Raw genomic sequence first — 18,735 nt, 5'->3', positions numbered from 1 at the left:
GTCATAGTGACTCTTCTTGCAGACCTTCTGCCACTGTTCAATTATTGTATTTTCAAACATGCTTGTACATCTCTAAGCTGACAAATTACATCTGATCGTGTACACTATTGGCCTTTTGGTTTGTTATTAGCCTATAGCCATATGTGCCTTTCTTGAACTTTGCATCTCAAACAGTCAGATTGTCTGTCTATATCTGATTTTATGTATCACTGGCATACAACCTTGAAGTTTACATTCTCTGTCAAACATTGTGCCAATCTTGAACCGGATTGTACCAGCCGGAGATAGAGTATATCTGGTTTTATACAACAGTTTTATAAAATACTGTATATCTGTACAGCCATAGAATTACTTCATTGCACTTTTCAATGTCCATCTCCTTGAACTTTGTTATGAAGCTTGTATACTGATGCCTGTTCGTACCCATGTGTCTGTACCCATTATGCTGGAATAACACCAAAAAAAAAGAAGAAAAGATATGGCAGAAGTTCAGACGGCGTTTAAGAAAGAAGGATCCTTGCTATGTTTCAGTTCTTTTCCCAAAGGGAACGTTACATCATATAAACGTTGTCGGAACGTTGTTGTTTGTACGTCGCAGAATGGCTAACGTTACGTCACCAAGCCTGTATGATTGTCTCAGCACAGGCAATTTTTTAATTTCTTGAAGGGTATTCTTTGATCTGTAAGAATCACATCTGACGACTATGAACTAACGCTTTCTTATTGGAAGATGAATCATTTATCAGGTATAGAAATTACAAGCAGAATTTTGAAACAACATAGTTCCTGCTACCTACTTTTTCATTGTGTCCATCTCGTGTGTACGGCCTGACATTGTTTCAGTGTTTGGGAAAAATGAAAGACCCTTTACGTAGGCGTGACAAAGTGTTTGACATTGTGTAATATATGTCGGCGTACAGTAAACTGTGCATATAAATATGTTTTGCATTTAATAATAATAATTATTATTTTCTAATGATATTGACATGACATTTGGACTTGACAAATGTAATACTCTTCATTTGAAACGTGGCAAGGTAGTTAATGATAGATAGTTCAAGTTACAAGGGGGAGGAGTTATTGAGCATCTTGTGGAAGATCAGGCCTACACCTATCTTGGAATGCAAGTTCGAGACAAGCTCAAAAATGCCCAGTTTCAAGAAAAACTTCGGGCTGAGTACAAATCTCGATTAAAGAAAATCTGGAGCTCAGAGCTAAATGCTCGAAACAAGGTCAAAGCCACCAATACTTTTGCTGTGCCAGTCCTCTCCTATTCCTTTGGAGTAGTTGATTGGACAAAACAAGACATCCAGAGTCTTGACCGCCTGACCAGAAGGATCATGTCTGATAACAGAGCCCACCACCCTCGTTCCTCTCTTAATCGTTTATACATGCCAATCAATTCTGGAGGTCGGGGTTTGATTAATGTGAGGGCTCTTCATGATAGAATTATATTGTGTACTTTTGCACATATTTATTTATCGGATGATCCTCTGGTGATGCATGTGAAGACTCATGATGAAAGAAAGGAATTCCACAGCTATTTTAAGCGTGCCAAGGTTGTTGGACAAAATCTAAAATTTGTGGTTGATTTTGCTGATGGCGATGTACTGCTGGACGGTACAGCGATGGGAGTAAGCCAGGTGAAGTCCTTCACAAAGTCTGCCCAGAGTCGGTCTTTCGTGGAGAAGCTTTCTGAGAAGCCATTGCATCGTGTGTACATGCAGTGTGTAGAACAGAATAGCAATCCCACCGACTCCTTTGCCTGGATGAAGTCGGCTGATCTTAAATGTGAAACTGAGGGCTTCCTTTTTGCTGCTCAGGACCAGTCACTTCCCACTCGTAATCGCCAAAATGTGATTCTTAAAGAAAATATTAACATGAAATGCCGACTGTGTAATGAATTTACAGAGACTGTCCAACACCTTGTCAGTGGATGCCCTTCCTTGGCACAAACAGCATATCTTAAGAGACATGATGGCATGGCTCTCTGCTTTTATTACCGTCTTCGCCATGCCTGTGGCTTTGACTCCGAGGTCCAACCATGGTACGACCCTGAACATGTCCAGGGCTTTATGGAAAATGATGCTTTCAAACCTTTGTGGAATAGGCCCATATACAGCCTGAGGAGAATTCCTGCCAACAAACCTGATCTTGTCCTTTTGATAAAGCCAATGAATCTATTTATATCATTGAATTTCTGTCCCTTTTGACAGCAATGTGATTGACAAGACTCGGGAAAAGCATGATAAATATGCGGACCTCGCCTTTGAAATGTCTCGCTTGCATCCCAAATACACTGTCGTTAGGCTCCCCATTGTTCTCGGTGCCCTTGGTTTGGTACCTCCTGATCTCTTGGCGCAGATCAGGAGAGTGCCCGGGTTCTTCACCGGGAGCACAGCCCTACTGACACTCTGGGTAATGCAGAAGGCTGCAGTGTTGGGGAGTCTACATATTCTCCGGAAAGTTCTTGGTGGGTTCGACTAGGCAGTGTTTCTTGGGAGAAGTCCCATTCGCTGTCTGGGCTGCGTGTAGAGGGGGCGAGGGCCCTGAGCTGATGATGAGCCTTACCAGCCTGACTGTGCCAGGATCACCCGAAGCCTCTCTGCTGCATTTTCATCTTTAATCTGTAAAATAATAATAATAATAATGTGTCCATTTATATAGCGCCAAACTCCACACTGGGTATGCTCATAGCGCTAACAATCAAGGCACAGCACATTATTACCCCGGATAACCCAAGCTGCCTGTTAGGCGCTAGAAGGTTATAATCATATGACTTTTTCCACCGGGTACCCATTTTCCTGCTGGGTGAACAGAGACAATTTTGAACAAACTCACTTGCCTAAGGTGAGATCACATGTGTCACATGTGCTTCGTTGTGGGGCAGGACTCAAGACCTAGAAACTCTCAGAGTCAAGCTGCCAAACACGGTCACCCATCCAAGGACTTTCCGAGCTCGACGCTGCTTAACTTCACCGATTTGTGACCCGAGCTTTGAGCACTGGACCACGCGCCACCACATTTGCAATTAACTATCATGTAGATAACTGAAAATAAAAGCTGAATCATGGTTACACTACAATAGGTCATGTAACGGTCGCAGTCCTGTATCATATTATAGGCTTTACGAAATATCATGTTTTCCCTTTCGATTAATATACCCTTCAAGTTAATGTCGGTGGATTCTAAGTGTGCATTAATGTATTAATTGTTTTCGTCACGATATGGCTGAAACATTGCCGATGTCGCGTTAAATATGAACTCACTCCAACGAAACGGATGCATTGATGCTTGAACTCAACGATTATCTACTTGTAACAATGTTTAACCACTGTAACCAGGAGGTTCTCCTGCATGTCAGACGCGTGAAGATGGTGTTTTATATAAATTCTAACTTAAACAATATTAATTTTAGGCATGATTAGTGAATAATTATATGACATCATCCAACTGCTTCTTAATTAATCTTGAAATATTTCTGCTATGATGTACGGAGTGTGAAATACAACCTTTCTGAAATGTCCACCCATACAGTTTTTAGTAAATTCTAGCTTAAACAATATTAGTCTTAAACATGTATATAATTTATTATGTATTATCTGTGACACATATTCCTCATGAGCTAAACACATTTATGATTTCGGCTCAGTATATGCAATGAACAATCACCATTGACAATACATTATTTACCGTTACTTCGTAACTTTTCGTTTTTCTCTCTATCACCCTGTGTTGATTGGATTATTTGATTGTCCTCATGTTTGCATAGATCTTTACATTGAAGTTGTTACACAGCAACACAGACTCTCAGAATGCTATCTCCCACCTAGAGGAGTGTACTATTTCCATCAAGTCTTGTAAGGCTGACTTGTAACAATTGAAGATGAATGATGGAAAAACTGAAGCAATCATTGTGGGGCAAAAACAGAAAACACGTCCTTTTGAAGACAGGGACATTTCGGTTGGTGATGCCAACATACCGTACTCTTCTGCTGTTAAAAACCTTTGAGTTGTGATTGATTCTGGTTACCAACACTTGCAGAAGCTGCTATCACCATCTTCGCAACATTGGTCACATTCGACAAATGCTCTCCAGAGAAGCCACATGTGTCCTTGTACGCTCTTTAGTCCAATCACGATTAGACTACTGCAACAGTCTGTATTACGGCTTGCCAGAGAGACTCCTCACAAAGCTCCAGAAGGTGCAGAACACTGGTGCAAGGAACAAAGAAGCGCTCTCACATCACGCCTGTCTTGAAGTCCTTGCACTGGCTGCCAGTGCGAGCAAGATTACAATTTAAGACTCTCACATCAGTGCTTTCACACAGCTGCGCCAAGTTACTTAAGTGACATGCTCTCCAAGCACAATCCTGTGAGAACATTAAGATCAGCAAATCTTGATGTTTTGGAGATACCAAACGCCATCTGATCATGGAATCAATTGGCTATCCCTCATTCAGCTATGCTGCACCTTCAATCTGGAACTCTCTTCCCCATGATATCAGACTGTCACCAACCCTAGAAAACTTCAAATCTCATTTAAAGACATGCCTTTTTCGAAAATACTGTCATTGCTAGATTTCCGTGTTCCTACTCGCTTTAAATACTATGTGTATACTCATCATAGCGCTTAGAGCAGACACTTAGTGCTTAGAGTATTTTAGCGCTTTATAAATTCACTAATTATTATTATTTTTACTACCTTTATTAAACCTTTAGATGATTTAGTGAACAGTACTTAAAGAGTAGGGATGGCTAATATTACAGGTAATCGGAAATATCGTCGATAGGAAAGATTATTAATGATTATCAACATAACAATTTTGTTATCGAAAAATAGGAAACCGTTTTATTTTCCCACACAATACACAATTCTAGGACTTTATTCGTGGTCTGCTTCCAAATTATGTTCAGGACACGCTTTTGTTAATAACCCATGCAAAATATGTCACTGCTCACCAGTGATGTCAAAAATATTAATTTCTTTCAGACATTTTTGGGTGTATTTTAGCACAAAGTTACGTCTCCGTTATTTCCAGATAATCGATCGATATTTAGTTAACGATTGTTGATCTCTATGATCTATATCGATAGCCAGCTTGTTTTCGATTTAGAGATATAGAGTCTATGTTTAACATAATTACATGTACTGGCATTGCATTTGACAACGTTATATATTTGAAGTTCTGTTTATTATATAGAGCACAAAATAGACTCCATAAACTCAAACAGTACTTTGAATCAATTTCTGTAACTCATCTTATGTTTTGCTTAATCAGAATATTTACTGACGGTATTGTGATCAGTGACAAGTGTTTCTGAGAAGTTGTATTTTGTCCGAACAATTCCATCTTTATAGCGCATCTACTATTCTAATATTTTATTACACTGGATCTTTAAATTTAAAAACATACTGATGTATACAGCTTAAAGTTTGCATTTATATATAACTCTGAATACTGCTTTTAAGCGGAAAGTATTTTTGATCTCTTAATCTTCCTATATCTTTCTAGTTACTTTGACTTGGGCTTGTATTTTTTATTTTGAATAAAACATGTATTCCTATTTTTTTTCAATGAGTTTGAGATATGTCACTGTATTCTACACAATTAACTGGGCGGCGGGGTAGCCTAGTGGTTTATGCGTCCGTTTGTCACGCCGAAGACCCGGGTTCGATTCCCCAGTTGGTACAATGTGTGAAGCCCCTTTCTGGTGTTCCTCGCCGTTATGTTGCTGGAATATTGCTAAATGCGGCGTAAAACTGGGCGGTGGAGTAAGCTAGCTGCTAAAGCGTCCGTTCTTCACGCTGAAGACCCGGGTTCGATTCCCCACATTATTAAAAATACAAGAACAAACAAAAACTCGCGCACCCTCCGCCCGAACACCCCCCGCCAACCCTGCACGCACCCCAGGAGTCACCAGACCGCCCAGACACAGGAGCAGCAGGGACGCGCCAGGGCGAGCGGCACCACAGAGGCCAAAACCCCCAGCCACAGCCCACCACTACCCAGCCGCTGAACACAAGAGAGAGAGCATAGAACGCGAGACAGGACAAGTTTTAAAAAAATTAAAAAAATTAAACATATTACAAACGCAATTAATTCAATCACACTAGACTGCTTCGCTCTCAAAAAGCTTGTGATAAAGCATCCAATCTTTATAAAACTTGTCTTGATTACTATCTTTAAACGCTATTGCTCTCTCGAGTGTATATCTGTATGCAGCTTCTTTTTTAAAAGGAGTAAAAAGTGGTTTTACATTTAGGAATTTGCACCTATAAAGGAACAACTTTGCAATGAGCAAAAGAAAGTCAAATATCTTGTCAGTAACCACATTTTCCCTTCTCTGTGGATAGTTGCTTGTTGGAGACATGATCACATTTGCCAAACCATTGGATAAATTCATTCCCAAAATTCTTAATAACATCACATTCCCATAAGAAGTGGCTAATAGTTTCCTTTTGCTCATTACGAAAAACACAAAGATCATTCTGAGCATAATTAAGTTTAAACAAAAAAGTGTTATTTGTCTAATATTCGATTAATTATTCTATACTGAAACCAGCGAAGTTTTACTTCCTGAGTTGTACTGTATAACTTTGAACACACTTCACTCCAAACCAGTTTTGGAAACTGAAGTTCCCACTTTCCTGACCTTTAGTTTTAATATCAGAAGATAATAAGGAAATATATACATTTTCAGAACCTTTCTCAACACTACATATCTTTTAATAACACAACGGAAATGTTCCACTGAAGCATTTGAGAATGTATCTACTTTAAGAGAGTTTAAATTCTTTTTAACACTGTTGACAATCCCATAAAATTCTAAAAAGGAAAAATGGACACCATACATTTTTTATCAATTCTTCAAAGTTAAAAAATTATGTTCCTCATTAACAATGTCTATTACCTGTATAACCCCTTTTTCATACCAATGCTTAAGGAAAACAGGTTTTCTGTTAATCTTAATATTGGGATTATGAAAAAGTGGTTCAGTCAAAAAGCTACTGAAAGATTCTGGCTTCAATTTCTTGTCCAAATCTATGAATGATTGAATCCCTAACGTCAAACCGACACGCCGTGATGTAACGTAAAAAACTACTCAAGCACCGACACCAAGCACTCTCCCATGCTGGTTGTCATACCATATCTCGATTCTTGGCGTACGGCGACACAGTGTAGGCTGCTGTTGATAAATCAGTGTGTTGAAACATACAGCCAGATTACTTGAAATATGAGATATAGTTAGATATTCCTAGGTCATATAACATACATTATACATTATATATACTATCCGAAAAAAACGCATCATGAAAATAGCAATTTCATGTAGCAATGAATTAAAACGTGATTCAGTTTACAAAAGGTTTTGCTCTGTTTATGAGTCCTATGGTGTTTATGTAAAAATTGAAACATCACAACAAAACGCACCATCCGTAAATTACCCGTATTTAACAGCATGATTTTCAATTTCGGCGTGTAGTGTCACTGAATACACAATTCACATGCAATGCACGTGAAAGTTGGGGATCAGATAGTCTCAATGATTGGTATAAAAGGTTGATCGCTGTATTTGGAATATTGTTGACGAACGCAAAATGCCACGTCTAATTGAAGCCAACCGTCATATCGCCATTGGTTTGCTTGAAGCAGGCCAGTCTCAACGTGCAGTTGCCCGACGCATGAATGTTCACCAAAGCACCTTTTCACGGCTCTGGGAGAGATATCGCCGACAGAATGCGGTAGCAGATGCCCCTCGTAGTGGGCAACCTCGAGCGGCGGCGCAGGATCGCTACATCCGGGTACATCACCTGCGTCATCAAACAGCTACGGCGACCAGTACCGCTCGACAAATACCCGGATTGAGGAGGCTTTCTGCACAGTCCGTCAGGAACAGGTTGAGAGAGGCTGGTTTACGTGCCAGAAGACCTTATTTTGGCCATGTGCTTCGACAACAACATCGTCGACATCGAGTTCAATGCTGCACCAACGTTCAGGCCTGGAACCTACCGAATTGGCGTAGAATCTGGTTCAGTGATGAATCACGATTTCTATTGGAACGAAGCGATGGAAGAATGTGGGTGTACAGACGTGGACGTGAACGTTTCGCCGACGCCTGCGTTCCCCAGGTGGACAGATTCGGCCGGGGCAGTGTTATGATGTGGGGGGAGTATCACCTGCCGTAGGAGAAGTGATTTGGTGATGATCAAGGGCAACCTGACAGCTCAACGGTACTGTGAAGAAATCCTACGCCCACACCTCCTTCCAATCATTGACCGCCAGAGGGAGTTGTTTCAACAGGACAATGCCAGGCCCCACACAGCACGTCACACTAGAGACTTTCTCCAGAACCACAACATCAATGTGCTCCCCTGGCCCTCAAGATCACCGGACTTAAACCCGATCGAACATCTGTGGGATGCCCTGGACAGACGGGTGCGACGCCGTAACCCTCAGCCCCAGACACTTCAGCAACTCGCACAGGCACTACAGGCAGAGTGGGCTGCGATTGGGCAACACGAGATTCTGAGACTTATTCGTTCGATGCCGAGGCGATGCCGTGCAGTTCTGGATGCCCACGGTGGTCACACGAGGTATTGACTTCAGCGCCACCACACGCTTCCATGTGACACTCAAACTTACTTTCCTTGAGTTGGTGCCAAAGACGGATAAGTCTGAATTCCCAGTGTGCAATTTCGCTATATTTCATTGACTCATAAAGCCTACAAGATGTTTCAAAATAAACATAAAAATACAGTTGAAATTCCTATATGCGTTTCTTTTTTGGGAGAGTATATATTTATCATGAATTAAAAATTAGTTTTAGTCACGGTGTGGCTGAAATAATGCCGATGTGACTTAAAATCTTAACTCACTCACTTATGCGTCACCATAGTGTTAGAGGAGGCCCGAGGTGACACACGGGACGTTTATGTTTTCCTTTCCTGTCCATCCCAGCCACTTGATCTATGACAGCTTATCTGATACAGCGTGGTGTGTCATGTCTTCCTCAGGCACATCAGGAAGTGTTGTCCGACCAGGCAAGCGACTAAATACCTTCCTTTTATAACCATTCAACATCATCGTTTACAGTTCATGTATCCAACATCATCGTGTTGAGTGGATGTATCCAGAGAGTGTGTGTTCGAGTTTGTGACCAGCAAAGGATATACGTTAACGTGTTACCGTAAGTGATCATATATATATGAATATATAATATCTATTATGAATAACAACAACTTACATTAAATATATTTAAAGAAAGTAGAATGACAGGGACCTTTTCTGTCCCCCAAGGCCATCTTACAGTAATACAAAACGAGCTAATATGTGTATTAAGGCAGATGTTGGACATTTTCTGTACGATTCATTACAATATAACACCACTATTTTCTTTAACTCATTCTGCTTATCATGGAGCTGTAGATGTATGTAGCCAATGCTCACCAAACAATACAGAAAATGTTTCGTTGTAAACCTTTCACCATATATAGGCTTCTTTCACTCATTAAAAAAAATGCAATTAAAAATGAATAAAAGTGCAAACAAAACAGTCAAACGATTTTGTTTTATCAAAGTTAGATGCACTTTCAACTATATATTGAGGATTACAGTATTACCTCATATTATTAATATTTTGATAGTGATTCTTGACTTATGATATATCCCGACTTGTACTATCGACTGTCCTTATAGCAGATATGTCTTATGGATGTGGCCGGTGGGGTAGCCTAGTGGTTAAAGCGATCGCTCGTCACGCGGACGAGCCGGGTTCGACTCCACATTAGGTACAATGTGTGAAGCCCATTTCTGGTGTCCCCCGCCGTGATATTTCTGGAATAGAATATTGCTAAAAGCGACGTAAAACCCAAATCGCTCACCCAAAAGCGGCGTAAAACTAAACTCACTCACTTACGGATGTAGAAAGGATTTTGTCACTTTTACTTTGACACCAGGAAAACGTTAGCCACCGTTTATCGACACATGTGATATTTTTTGCAGTGTTTCCAGTATGTCTGAGCCGAGAGAAAAAATAGACATTACATATCTGAAAGAAACGTTTCTGGAATGTCCTGTGTGTTTGGAACATTTCAACCAGTCGGAGAGACGTCCTCGCATCCTCCACTCCTGTCTCCATGCCATCTGTACCCAGTGCCTCCAACAACTTCTGGACACGGAGGGTAAAGGTCAGATCAACTGTCCTTTATGTCGTCAGGTACACAAGATATCAGGAAATGCAAACTCAGTGCCCATTGACTGTGTCAGGTATAAACTCGTGGAGTGTGTCGAGACGGTGCATGGCGGAACTGAACTTTGCAAAGATTGTCCAGATGGAAAACCAGCTGAATCGTCTTGTCAGGAATGCTGTCTAAATCTCTGCTGTGAATGCACGTCTGTACATAGACGCCACAGGCTTACACGTGACCACGTCATCACACCTCTTCACGACTCGCTACCACAACAGACTCAAGGTTCAAGGAGTCATTACTGTCATCGACACAAGAGCCATCTATTGGAGTTCTTCTGCATCACTGACGACACAGCATGTTGCCTTTCTTGCACAGTCCTAGATCACAAAGACCACACATTGGAGAACCTTCAGGACGTGGCCATGAAGCGAACACGGGAGCTTGAAACAGCCATGCAGAATTTACAAGCCCACACAGGACGACTGAGAAATGAAGTAAAGGCCGTGGAAAAACGTAAGCGAGAACTTCAACAGTCAGCAGATGATGCAAAATACAACGCGTCTCAATTCCTTGCCCGTTTGGAATGTGCCATAAAGAAAACAGAGGGTCACATATATGGAGAAATCGATGGAAAAGAGTAGGAATATGTTTTCCCTGGCTGAAAAGAATATTGCAACAACGAATTCGTCCTTAGCATTGATTGAGTCGAAGATATTGTACTTTAAACAGGCAAAGGAAAGGGGTGACGTTGTGGCGTTGCTCCAGATGTACCCATCCATCAAGAAGGGCTTCGAGGAATCATTTGGTCAGTGCCAGCCAGAAACCGAAGAGGCTGGTGTTAGCTTTACTCCGTTTCTTGGATCCCTTTTGGAAACACTGCTTTCAGAAGTAGGATGTGTTACGACCACAACAGATTCTACTCAACATGCCGGTAATATGATAATGATAAAATATAATAAGAAGTAGAGTACAGTTTTGTGACGACCCATGAAGATCCTGATTTGAAATGGTCTCCAGTAACCCATGCTTGTCGTAAGAGGCGACTAACGGGATCGGGTGGTCAGGCTCGCTGACTTGGTTGACATTGTATCCCAATTGCGTAGATCGATGCTCATGCTGTTGATCACTGGATTGTCTGGTCCAGACTCGATAATTTACAGACCGCCGCCATATAACTGGAATACTGTTGAGTGCGATGTTAAACAACATCTGACCAGCAAACATTTCTTCGCAGTAATATTCTTAACATGTATTCTACATAACTACACGATCATATATAACAAGTATACATTTTAGGGTGAAATGGGTGTTCCCCAATTTCCGCCCATCGTTTTGTAACCGTAAGAGGGAGATTACACATCAGGTTAATACCAGTTTGAATCGTACTTCAGGCATATCAGGCTGAGTTGATATAGGGTTTAAAGTCGCACTTAAGAATATTTCGCTCATATGACGACATGCATGTGTTTGTGTGGCTACTTGTACTAGCCCAGACTGAAGCTGGTTGTATAGTTCTAGCTCACTGAGGTAGCATGCCGCAGTTAAGAATGAATACCCCCACACGGATACATTATACTGACCCCGAGCCGACCAGTCCTTGATGTACCCATTAATGCCGAGCGCCAGGCAGGGACCAACAAGTACCATATTTTAACCTCTATTGGTATGACGCGGCCGGGGCATATCAGGGTGTGTCAGGTTAATGACCGAGGAAAACAAACATAACCCAAACCACTTGCAAATATTGGTCTGACAAACAAGTGATCAAAATTGTATATGTATTCTAACCAATGACTACCATTTCAAGGTAACGTTTAAGAAATGTTTAAAATAACGTCCAGACTGGACTTTGTAAAATTTCCTGAAATCGACATTTTACACATTTTTGTTTGTTTTACAACACTATACTGTTTTCATTACAACCGATTCCATTACAGGTTTTGATTTGATTAAGTAAATTTACAAAACTAACCTTTAGTTTGGAGATGTTATAATTCATTTGCATAAATTCAATGATGTCAAACGACCGAATATATTGCTCCAAAAACCTGATGACAGTTTTTGCTTTTTTTTAAATTAACACAGTTTCACAAAACTCAGGTTTGCAATATAGACGGAATGGACTCTCCTGTTATCAGAGATTTCATATGGTCATGGAAAAGTTTTCACCTCTTATAATGCACGCGTGTAGCAATTTACAAGAAGACGAGGCTAACAGAGGTGAACACTGAAATATAAAAAATAATTACCTGTAAAATATATATTCATGTTTTTAAACTTGTTGAAGTCCATTGTTTAGGAGACGTTCAACATGCGTCACAACTTCAAATAACATTAGATACAATTTCTGTATAACAAAAATGTTGAAATGCTTTATAACCTTTCTTTATTTCAGTCAACCATGGTTTGATGTCCCTGTTGAACAGAGTAGTCGATGCAGCTTCAGCGTCGCTGGGAAGGAAGGAACTTCTGCAATATCTAAAGCAGAAAGCGGAAGCTTTAGAAAGTGAAACTTGCAGGAAATGTCTAACAGGAAAGGCAGCTATCACTCTTCAATGTAGTCATACCATCTGTAAAGCCTGCCTCGTGGTCAAGGAACAATGGTTATGTCCCGTGTGCAAAACCGGAAATATGCCGCCTGGAGAAATGACTACAACAGTGATCCCTGACGGGCTACCAGGCTACAGGAAATATGACACCATTATGATAAAATATGTATTTCTGGGCGGAATTCAAACGGTGAGTCACTCATCTTGTTTACTCATGCTATAGATCAAGGTTAAAAGTGAACATGAACCAGTGAAGATCCGGGTTGGAGTTTATCATCAGCAACCCAGCCTTGTCGTAATAGGCGATTAACGGGATCCTTTCGTCAGGCTCGCTGACTTGTTTGACATTCATCGTATCCCAATTGCAAAGATCGATGCTCATACTGTTGACCACTGGAGTATCTGGTCTTCTGGATTATTTACATACTGCCGCCAAATAGCTCTAATATTGCTGATAAACAAACATACAAACAATAAACAAACAAACTATCAACAAACAACCAAAAAACATGATTTTGTGTAACAGGAGGGACATCCGAAACCAGGAACCCAGTATCATGGTGATACATTCACCGCCTACCTGCCCAATACTCCCGAGGGACAGAAGGTGCTGGCTTCGCTGAAGGTCGCCTGGAAGAGGAAACTGACGTTCCAGATTTACCACGACCCGCTTGGACTCTACTTACTGAAATACCGCATCCATCACAAGAAGTCAAAGGTCGTAAATGCAAGCAAGTAAATATATTTTTGTCTTTTAATTAATAAAATCATCTCGGGACGTTCCGAGTCCAGTGTTGTAGTACTGAGCACAGAATGTATCCCGTGCAAGATTTGTGCAGTATATGTCAGATTTTGGAGATGGCATCTGTAACTCAAAATACCATACGTACTAGTGTAGGTTATAAACACCAAAGAGAACAATTGCAACTTCTTCATATCGTATATGTATTATATTGCATATCACAACTTCGTGGAACATAAACTGACGTTAAGTATAATTACGTTTTACCCCTTATTGAAAACACGTGTTGACCGACAGATATAATCGGCATAAGTCGTGTGCATTTACAAACCTGTGACCCGTGAAGGTCCGGGGTAGAAAAGGTCTTTAGCAACCCATGCTTGCCACAAAAGGCGACTATGCTTGTCGTAAGAGGCGACTAACGGGATCGGGTGGTCAGGCTCGTTGACTTGGTTGACACATGTCATCGTATCCCAAATGCGCAGTACGATGGTCATGCTGTTGATCACTGGATTGTCTGGTCCAAACTGGATTATTTACAGACCGCCGCCATATAGCTGGAATATTGCTGAGTGCGGCGTAACACTAAACTCACTCACTCACTCTTTTGCATTGCCTTTAGAGAGGGTGTATCGTATCAGACGTACTGATAAGTTTTCCGTAGTATGAGCAGTAATATCCCAAACTCCAGTGCACACATTTATAAAAACCAGTAATGTACTTATGTCTGTTTTGAGTGTACCTTTTTCATGAGCTCATAGAGGCTTATTTAAAGCGTCATCAGTACAAAAGTTGTTTGTTGTTTTACGCCGCACTCAGCCATATGGCGGCGGTTTGTAAATAAACCACTTATCAGAGGGGTACACAAAGCCCGCAGTCAAGACTACCAGTTGTCCGACTTCCATGTTTGTGGAAGCCGCGGTGGCTGGGCGGTCTAGGCGTCTGACTTTGTGTGCTGGCGATGAGGATGTGGGTTCGAATTCCGGATGGGACTCATCCCAACAAAAAGTATAGAATCTGTACTTTACAAAGAAAGTGTAATCCCAAATATAACAATATGTTAGGTTTGTAAATAGTCGAGTCTGGGCCAGACAATCCAGTGATATAAACAGCATGAGCATCGATCTACGCAACTGGGATACGATGACATGTGTCAACCAAGGCAGCGAGCCCGACCACCCAATCCCGACCACCAAATGCCGTTAGTCGCCTCTTACGACAAGCATGGGCTGGTGAAGACCAATCCTAACCCGGATCACCACGGGTTCAACACCGAAGTGAGTGACTGTATATATACATATTATATTGTATTGTATCAGCCCTATCACGGTTGCCTGTATGTTTCTTGTCTTAGTCAAGGAAACCAGCTGTACATGTAAATGGCTTCACCCATCGTCTTATACCGACACGAATTATAAACAAAATCACTAAAGTCCTCTTTTTAGATTAACACGGTAATCTGTGTGGTGAGGAGAGGTGGAATGTTCAAAATAATTTAACATGTAGTAACGAAATGCACCCGCGCTAGGGTTCAACGTGGATGCCTCACGCAGAAGAAAAACCTTGATCTTGGTATCTATTGGACTCCCGAAACCCTTCTGGTGTCTAAGTTATCATCAAGGGCGATGGGGTAGCCTAGTGGTTAAAGCGATCGCTCGTCATGCTAAAGACCCGGGTTCAATTCCCCAAAAGGGTCCAAAGTGTGAAGCCCATTTCTGGTGTCCCCCTGTGATATTGCTGGAATATTACTAAAGGCGGCGCAAAACTAAACTCACTCACTCAATAAGTTATCATCAAAGCACTAGTTATTAATTCATCCTTTTTATGTATTGTCTAACTTTGTCAAAACATTAAAAGATAGCTACAGATCTGACACATGTTAACGGGTGCGTATTATTTTTCATGTTCCCAAGTACGGATGACGGTTATCCTGATCGCAACTATCTCAGAAGAGTCCAGGAGCATCTGGTTGAACTTGGGGTTACAGAAGATTGTCTCAAGTAGTTACAGAACGGTCTCTCAAGTAGTTACATAACGGCCTCTCAAGTACTTACAGAACGGTCTCTCAAGTAGTTACAGAAAGGCCATTCAAGTAGTTACAGAACGGCCTCTCAAGTACTTACAGAACGGTCTCTCAAGTAGTTACAGAACGGTCTCTCAAGTAGTTACAGAACGGTCTCTCAAGTAGTTACAGAACGGTCTCTCAAGTAGTTACAGAAGATTATCCCAAGTAGTTACAGAACGGTCTCTCAAGTAGTTACAGAACGATCTCTCAAGTAGTTACAGAATGGTCTCTCAAGTAGTTACAGAATGCTCTTTCAAGTAGTTACAGAATGGTCTCTCAAGTAGTTACAGAACGGTCTCTCAAGTAGTTGGAGAATGGTCTCTCAAGTAGTTACAGAGGCAGACAGCTGTCTCGAAGAAGAGCTTAACAGAACTTTGCAAGGTGGATTAGGCGAACCTCCAATTTACCAACATCATATGAAAGCCATTGTTATATGCTTTACATCTCACAGGACCTACTTAAATAATTATGTTTCACTATGATTGTCGAACTCATGTGTGTTATGTTTAAATTACAAAAATTGTCGATTCTTTGTGAAAGGGACCATGAGCACGTCATCGTGTGGCAAACAGAATTTACAGTCAGTATATTGATTGTTTATAGTTTATGTTTATGCAATATGGTGGCTGTCTGTAAATCCAGTGATCAACAGCATGAACATCGATCTTCGCATCTGGGATACTATATACCCGATCCAGTTAGTCGCCTCCTACGACAAGCATGGGTTGCTGAAGATCAGTTCGAACCCGGATTTTCACGGGTGACTGAGACTGAACCGCGGGACGACATTATTTGTGATCGGAAACGCCCAGAAGAACTACTTAGATCTATATGACCATTTTGGTAACTTTTATAAAGAAAACTGAATATGCGTTTCACAGTTTCACATTGTCTCAGTACATGTCTTACAGACTGGGCGAAGTCGAAATGAGACATCATAACGTGGAAATATTGCTTTCAGATGGTTTCTGCGCATATTTGTAGTGCGGAAACCGGAATCGTATTATTTCATATGCATACAATAGGTTCACTAGTCACGATTGATGTACTATTCTATGTATATTTATGTTCCCCTCGCTGGATCAGGGAACATAAACAAACATAGAGGGTACATCAACCCATGGGCCCCGAGGGACCAGGGAACAACGTATTGTTATTTACCTCAATGGTAATTTTGAACTGTTAGAAGCACAGGTATTGGATCGTAATAGGAGTACCGGAGTTAGGCAACAACCCAAACACTGCTAACACGAAGTACCAAACGAATTCCCACAGTTCGGCATTTCCAGCGGGTAACATAGAGCATGTTACTCGCTTGAAAGCGGGGAAGGGCGGATACAGATTTTTGAGAAAGTGTGTGTGTGTGTGTGTGTGTGTGTGTGTGCGCGCGCGCGCGCACACACTATTGAGAAAAGGATGGGTGCACACTTCATTTTCACCCGATTTTCATGGTCATTTAACAAACTTTCAGCACAAAAAGGGGGGTGCGCACCCCTCTGGATCCCTCTGGAAGTACAGATTGTAGTACTTTTGGGGTTGAGTCCCATCCGGGATTCGAACCCGCACCCTCAGAGTCAGGCACCTAATCGCCAGCACACAAAGTCAGACGCCTTGACCGCTCAGCCACCGCGGCTTCCACAAAATGGAGTAGTAATTCTTTAGTTCGAATAACAATGAGTCACGTATGATGTACGGAAATAAGCGATGTTTTGTAAATGCGAATCGATGGAAGGGAGATAACTCTGAATTTGATTTTCTTGTCGTCTGGTACTCCATACTATGAACCGATACCCGTGATTCAAACAGTTTAAAGTTACCATTGAGGTGTTCGGTAAGATAAATACGTTGTTTACGGGGCCCATGGGTTGATGTACCCTCGATGTTTCTTTATGTCCCCCTCGCCCTTCGGGCTCAGGTAACATAAACAAACATCGAGGGTACATCAACCCATGTCCCCATCGAGACTAGTGAACAACTTATAATATACTGCTGCAATGCATTTACTGTGTACATGGAACGTTCAAAACAACAAAAAACACCACCACATTGACACCATTGTACTGATTTGTAAACGTATTAGATTTCAAGATACATTTGTTAATTACAGCACACAGCTTTGTTATTTGTTGGTTTGACTCCAAGTCCTCGAACGGACTGATTCCCGGTGAACTATTCAGTTTCAACTTGGGAATTAACACGTACCAGTTCTTAGGGGGTTGTCTTTATGTGTTCCGATGATTATAATGATGATGAGTTCCTCTTGATGGTGTAAATTGGTCGACAACGTCATAGATGACGCCAGGTGTGGGATTTGGGATTTGTGGGATTTGATGTATCTTGTAGCTGTATTCGGACGAATCCGGCACAAATGATTTGCCAGTCTTTCCAAGAGGCTTTTAAAATGTTGTCAAGGTACTGGGCAGTAGTGTAGTGGTGATGGGAAAAGTGGACACAAAACTCAATGGCCAGATGTTGTAAGGCCCTCCTCGTTGATGGCAGTGAATGCTTTGATGTTGGCCAGGACCATGGTTGGTGAAAACGTCAAGCTTTTGAGCGTGTAAGTGAGTTTGGTTTTACGCCGCTTTTAGCAATATTCCAGCAATATCACGGCGGGGGACACCAGAAATGGGCTTCACACATTGTACCCATTTGGGGAATCGAACCCAGGTCTTCGGCGTGACGAGCGAACACTTTATCCACTAGGCTACCCCACCGCCCGTCAAGCTTTTGAACAAGAGTGCAATGTGTTGAGGTCCTTTCGGTGGTAGTCTTGAGCTGCAGATGGTCTTGCAGCCTTAAGATAGTGGGCTTCCTCCTGGAAGGTCTCGAAGCTCTACTATAACTACGGGGTGGTGTGGTAGCCTAGTGTTTAAGTGTTCCTCGTCATGCCGAAGATCCGGGTTCGATTCCCCACATGGGTACTGTGTGTGAAGCCCATTTCTGGTGTCCCCCTACGTGATATTGCTGGAATGTTGCTAAACGCGACGTGAAACAATACTCACTCACTCATTGTACACATTCCTACGGACCGCCTCCGTGGTGTAGTGGTTAGACCGTCCGCCCGGAAAGCGAAAGGTCGCGGGTTCGATCCCCGACCGCGTCATACCAAAAGACGTTGAAATATGGTACTTGTTGGTCCCTGCCTGGCGCTCGACATTAATGGGTACAACAAGGACTGGCCGGC

General features: G+C 41.7%; 1 protein-coding gene across 2 annotated transcripts; it reads left to right on the top strand.

Annotated features, from left to right (window-relative positions):
* The first annotated feature begins 10,842 nt into the window (after window positions 1–10,842).
* On the top strand, window positions 10,843–17,010 carry LOC124267277 (E3 ubiquitin-protein ligase DTX3L-like). Of its 2 annotated transcripts, XM_046702189.1 has the most exons (5): window positions 10,843–11,126; window positions 12,591–12,934; window positions 13,271–13,479; window positions 15,400–15,517; window positions 15,587–17,010. In XM_046702189.1, exons 1-4 carry the CDS (start codon window positions 10,961–10,963, stop codon window positions 15,488–15,490), a joined length of 810 nt encoding a protein of 269 aa, XP_046558145.1. In that variant the 5' UTR covers window positions 10,843–10,960; the 3' UTR covers window positions 15,491–15,517; window positions 15,587–17,010. The 2 variants fall into 2 exon arrangements, with proteins under 2 accessions (XP_046558145.1, XP_046558144.1); XM_046702188.1 differs by having other exon boundaries at window positions 15,400–17,010.
* Window positions 17,011–18,735: the final 1,725 nt, after the last annotated feature.

Source organism: Haliotis rubra, unplaced genomic scaffold (assembly GCF_003918875.1).
Source record: "Haliotis rubra isolate DU_JTF1 unplaced genomic scaffold, ASM391887v1 Scf130, whole genome shotgun sequence".
NCBI lineage: Eukaryota > Metazoa > Mollusca > Gastropoda > Lepetellida > Haliotidae > Haliotis > Haliotis rubra.
The sequence above is the reverse complement of the archived record's forward strand: the minus strand, read 5'-3'. Positions and strand labels throughout refer to the sequence as shown.